General features: G+C 44.2%; 1 protein-coding gene across 1 annotated transcript in view; it reads left to right on the top strand.

The window, feature by feature from the left end:
* The first annotated feature begins 1,004 nt into the window (after positions 1–1,004).
* The window catches only part of GPM6A (glycoprotein M6A), a 332,458-nt gene continuing 327,462 nt past the window's right edge, over positions 1,005–6,000 (top strand). Inside the window, exon 1 of the mRNA XM_034772037.1 lies at positions 1,005–1,076. Within this exon, the coding sequence (XP_034627928.1) occupies positions 1,073–1,076 (4 nt within the window). The 5' untranslated portion in view covers positions 1,005–1,072. The remainder of the gene's footprint in view (positions 1,077–6,000) is intronic.

Below are 6,000 nucleotides of genomic sequence, written 5' to 3'. Positions count from 1 at the left end.
TTTCTTCATGAGGTTGATAGATTTCCATTCCATACGGCTAAATGCAGTGCCTTGCATGGTGTCAAGTATCAGAGGGGTAGCCGTGTTAGTCTGAATCTGTAAAAAGCAACAGAGGGTCCTGTGGCACCTTTGAGACTAACAGAAGTACTGGGAGCATAAGCTTTCGTGGGTAAGAACCTCACCTCATGCTTGCATCTGAAGAAGTGAGGTTCTTACCCACGAAAGCTTATGCTCCCAGTACTTCTGTTAGTCTCAAAGGTGCCACAGGACCCTCTGTTGCTTTTTACAGATTCAGACTAACACGGCTACCCCTCTAATACTTGACATACTTATCCAGTCAGTTTACAATAATGACAATGTATTAGCATGAGCAGGGGTTAGCTACCTTTTCCATGCTGTGACACCCTTTTCCATATCTGGATCATCCCAGGATCCCTCCCTATCTAGCAGGAACCACTCTCCCACTTGGGAAAAGGGAAGGACAGGGTGGTTGTGTAGCACTCAGGCTGAGAACCCTGAGTGTGCGGGAGTGGTACATTGGCATCTACAAGAAGCCAGGCGGAGAGTATGAGGATGGTAACGCTGCCCTGGGAAGAGGACTATGTATTGTTTATGCTACACTTAGTTCCAGTGCCAGAGGAGTGACTAGTGCAAATTAGTGGGGGCCAAATGAATTTGCAGTTGATTAGAAGGAAAAGGCTGCGTGAGACCCTCACAATCTGCTCTCCCTCCCAACCCACCAGCAGAGAGGGGCTGGGGAGCACAGGGGCAGTTTAAGACCATGCCAAAGCCAGGAGGCTCAGCGCGTCCTTCTGGGTTGTTTAGACCCTGGCCCCTTGCTTGTTCCCCCCGCAGGCTCTGGGAACAGTTTGGGGGCTGCGGGAAGCGAATGAATGAGGCAGGTGGAGAGGGGGAAGGGTTTCTGGGCCCGCCTCTGGCCTGCCGGCGCCCGGGGCGGGGGAAGCTGCCTGGGGCCGGGCGGGGGGGGGGGGTCAGTGGAAGCTGCCGCTGGTGTTAAAGAGGCCGGGAGGAGCGGCTCCGGGGCTGCTGCGAAGGAGTAGCGGAAAGAGTAATGGGTGAGTCACTATGGGATCCCCCCATCTCCTTCCCGGGCAAACCCAGGCGCTCAGCGGCTGGTGCATGGCCGGGGGCTGCGCTCCGCTGCCATGGACGCTCTGCACCGAGTTTGACTTTGCGCGGAAACTTTGTGGAGCGGCGGGAGGGAAGGGACGCTGCTCGCGGCTCCCCTACATCCCTCGCCCCGGGAAATCTCCGCGAGCGGGACCGGCGGGGCTGGCAGCGGGTTTGTTTCTGGGCAAAGCAGGTCGCGCCCTTCGGGCTCCTTACAGCTCACTTGTGAGCAAGCAGCAGCTTAACTGGGCTGTAGTAGGTTGTTGTCTCAAAAGTTGTTGCAGGCGCGGGGGGAGCTCAAAACGCCAAGGCAGAGGGGTGTGTGTGTGTATGTGTCAAAGCTACTTCGGGTTGTTGTGTATTCATTTATCTGGGCGGCTGCTGAGCCCTCCCTGAGGGGTTGGGGAAATGCTGGCTCGGTGGCTCCTGCCAATTTTTGGTCCCGGCACCCCTAATTTCACTGCTTAAATGCTGAACAAGTCGAGCGTCTTCTGTCACAGCAAAAAAAATCCTGTAGCCTGATTTCACAGTGCTGCAAAAACCGTCCTCTGACACCTGAATCCTGCCACGTTTTCGGCACAAACACAGAAACTGTCTTCAAAAGAGACATGTGCTGCTATTCCACCAAAACCAGATCTGGACCCAATACATCTTAGTATAAGAAAGCTGCAAAAACTCTAATCAGTCATCTGTAGCCTGCTGGATTTCACTGGCTGCACATCCTGCAGTTTTTCTTCCAAATACATAAGCAGTTTCTCTTCCTCCTCCTGGATCCTAACACATTCTGATATAACAGTGCTTTCAAAAAAGAGATGGGGGAAATGTACATGTCACAACTACTTAAAGTACTGTTGACTCCACAAATGATAGAAAAGAAGCATCTGAACTTGTTCTCTACCTAAGCAATGGAATTTCTGAAGTGGGGACCAAAAATGTCTTGATCCGGCCAGATCCAGGGTTTGCAGTAGGGGTGCATCATGACCTGGATTTTATTTGTGTAATAGTCTTAACTTGTTCTCTGTTGGGCATTAGACTTTGAATGAGGGGCCAGGACCAAAACTCAGAAGTATCTAGGTATATCCATCTTTTGTATCTTTTCCCTTTAAATCATGGGTAGCTGCTGAGTCCTTCCTGTGCTCCCACTGCCTGCCCTATCTCAACACCTCTCCACTTGCTACTTCTGCCTACCTGCTTCCAGCCATCTACCTCTGCTCCTTAATCCCCCACTGCCTCTTTCACCCTTCCCTGCCACTTAGTGCCTTCCATCTCCAATTCTACCTTCTTGCTGCTTCTCTTCCCACTACTCAGTTTTCTCTCAGCTGCTCCTCTTTCCCCTTCACTTCTGTTTCCTCCCCTCAGAAAGTGTGAGCTGCTACCTTGCAGTCTAAATATTATCCTGGGACTGAGCATAGTGTCATGACATAACACATACCTCTGCTTTCCCTGCAGCAGTAAGTGACTTATCTCTGTTCACAGTATTGTTGTAGTGTGTTGATCCTGGGATCTTAGAGAACCATAGTGGGGGAGGTAATATCTTTTACTGGATAAACCTCTGTTGATGAAAGAGACAAGTGTTCAAGCTTACACAGAGCTTTTCTTCTTTCTTGTGTGAAGGAAGGGATAATGCCCATGAGCTGTGGGAATTTGGAGTATTCCAATGCCTTGCAAGACCTACACTCAATAGAAGTATGGAGGGTTATAAAGCAATTTGACTTGCATCTCACACAGAACTCTCATTTACTTTTTATTCATATGTCACCAGTACACTCACACTAGTAAGGCTATGAAACAACAGTATGCAAGCAAAAAATAACTTCCGTTAAATATGGTGTCATATTTGTCTTGTTCTCCTGATCACTGGGTTGTGTAATATCATTTTTATGCCTGACTCTCCTATGGAGGCCAAAGCAATCAGTGAATATAACTCGTAATGGACCAGACTCTGAAATTGTGAGCTTCATCTTTGCAAATTGGGAAAAGTTATGGCTCTTACATGCAGTAAGGAGTATAGTAATACATTGTTTTATGGGAATCAAACAAAAAATGAATTCAGTGCAGTAGGGTGAAATCAAAGGGTGAAATCCTAGTGCCAGAGAAATCAATGGGAGGAAGGATTTAACTGAAATATTCCTGATTGTGAAGGGTGATCATTAGGGTCACACTTGAATTCTTTCCTTTCACTGGGGACTTGCTTAAAACCAGAAAATCCTGATATGAGATATCACAGGCAAAGAAAGACTGGATATGTTACAGAACTATAGTGATAGATAATATCTAGCATTGGGGCAGGAGCAGCGCCAGGGGTTTTGGCGCCCTAGGCGGGGGTCCTTCTGTGCTCCTGGTCTTTGGGGCACTTCGACGGCGGGTCCTGGAGCGAGTGAAGGACCTGCTGCAGAATTGCTGCCGAAGACCTGGAGCGCGGAAGGACCCCCCACCGCCAAATTGCCGCCGAGGGCGGCAAAATGCTGCCCCCCCCCAAAATCCTTGTGCCCTAGGCAACCGCCTAGGTCGCCTAAATGGAAGCACCGGCCCTGCATTGGGGATTGGTCCTGCTTTGAGCAGGGGGTTGGACTAGATGACCTCCCGAGGTCCCTTCCAGCCCTGATGTTCTATGATTCTATGATTTACCTTATTTAAAAATATATATACACTTTTATTTTCAATCAGATCTTTCAAGATCCAATTTAGGTAACAGCTACTGTTCTTCAACTCCTGTGATCAGAAACAGAGTTGTCTGGATTACACAGCTCTTCTTTTCGTCTGCCATATATATATATATATTTAGGTGTTTGTTCAACATGTGTTGGTGTGGGGGAGAAAAGCAAAACTTGTTTGGAACTTATTTTATATAAGTCTAATCACTGTATGGTTATGTCTTTTTTTCTTTTTCTTTTTTTTTCATTCTACATAAGTTTTGTTCAGGCAGAAAGGCTTGAGCTGCATCCAAGCATATCCTGGAATTGGTATATGGCAAACTTGGAGTAATTGCTGACTGTTGACACTAACTGAGCTTTATGTTGCTCAATATAATTTTCTGAAATGTTGTTTATCCAGAAATTTGAAGCAGGATTAGTTTTGTCACTGCATCAGACTTTTATCTAATCATCATCTGAGACTATGGAGGGACCAGCTATGTGCCACTGAATTAATGGGAGTTTTTCTGTTGACTTCATTGGGAGTAGGATGCGGACCTTATTTCTTAATGATAAGTGCAACTTTTTTTGGTCTGGATTGTGCAAATACTCAGATGTTTAACTATTCACAAAAATAGTTTCACTGAACTTGATGAGACTACTTAGGTACGTAAAGTTACATGTGTGTAAGTGTTTGCAGGTTGGAGCCTCAGTAAATGTATAATTGTAACCATCATGAGCAGGGCACATGCCTACCGTATATAAACAAATTAAAACCCAATGAGTCATTTGAACACAATTAGAATAAATGGAGGACCCAGAAACCAATCTTATTATCTGAAATAAGTCTCATGAGAGACTGATTGTTGAATTTTAAACATAAGCTTTTATATTTAACTGAAGTTTTTTCTTGTTTGTAAAACATCTAGATAGCTTTCAAAACATGCAGTATATACATAAGAGACTGGAACATCTTTTAGCAATGTAGCTTGCGTGCAAATATTTGTGTTTTTAGCAATGTTTAGTATATCATGTTAATGTCATGTTTTGGCATGTGCATTATGTATAGGTTGGGTGCTACAATGTGTTTGAATGTAAGTTTTTTGGTAAACTATGAACATTTCTTATCAGCGAAGATGTTTGCAGATGTGACATTGATATTGGATTTCATTATTGTCTTTGATATTTTGCCTGTTTAAAAGAACTGTAGAATTAGGCCCCATTAGATTTTGCAGAGTTAGAAAGTTCCTGCTTTTACTGCTATGACTTGCTACAGAGAAGACACGATGATTCAACTAAAATGAGTGAATACAGTTTTAAAACGGGGGGCGGCACTGTCTATTTCTCTTTGTGGAGTGAAGCAGCCTGAAACTGCTAATTCAGTACCAGCCAAAATTGGCCATTATCTGCTGAAAGGGGTAAAGAGACTGCAAAAGCCTCATTCTGCCTTGTTCAGGGATGATATGAATTGAGGATGGGGCCACAGGGATGACCACACTTCATTATCTCTCATCATGCTGTACAGAGCCTGCTGAAATTTACTTCATAAAATAACACATGCTGAAACAACCTGCTCAGGTTTTGGTAAGTGGCCACACATGTCATGGCCACAGGTGAGTTTTCCTTGATTTAAGGATTTCATACAGTCAGAGGAGTGAGGCTAAGGAAATACTACTCCTATTTCTACAATGAGCTCTTGAATTTTTTGGTCACCCTTATACTACAAGGAACTTAATTATTCTATCACATCACCAGATGTGGTAGATGAAAACAGCAAGAGTTTTTAGTCTTGGATATTCTGCTGTAATTAAACATTTATTTAATTTCATTCCAGAACTAATTTTACAGACTAAAAGGGAACTCTATTAAGATACAAACCATTAGCAACCACCTCTTATTCATGTTTTTGAAAACAAACTATCCTGCCAATAAATTCAAAACAGAAATGTTTGAATTGTTATTGGAAAATTACTGAATAGGTGCATAAATGCAAAGTGAGAAAGCATGAAGTTATATTCTTTACACTGCATCAACAGATATGCTTATTCAGTACATGTGTAAAGACCAAAAGAGAAAGCATAATTGAATATCTGTAGACAGAGGGGAAAAAAAATCTTGTAATGACTATTCATTAAAGTCCACAATTACTACTATTTTTATTTCAGAGCTGGGAATCAGACTCTTGGGAGTGGGGAAGGGGACTGGTGACAAGTTATCAATAAGGGACAGATCCCGA

The sequence above is a fragment of the Trachemys scripta genome, chromosome 5, assembly GCF_013100865.1.
Source record: "Trachemys scripta elegans isolate TJP31775 chromosome 5, CAS_Tse_1.0, whole genome shotgun sequence".
In the NCBI taxonomy this organism is placed as follows: Eukaryota; Metazoa; Chordata; order Testudines; family Emydidae; genus Trachemys; species Trachemys scripta.
The sequence above is the reverse complement of the archived record's forward strand: the minus strand, read 5'-3'. Positions and strand labels throughout refer to the sequence as shown.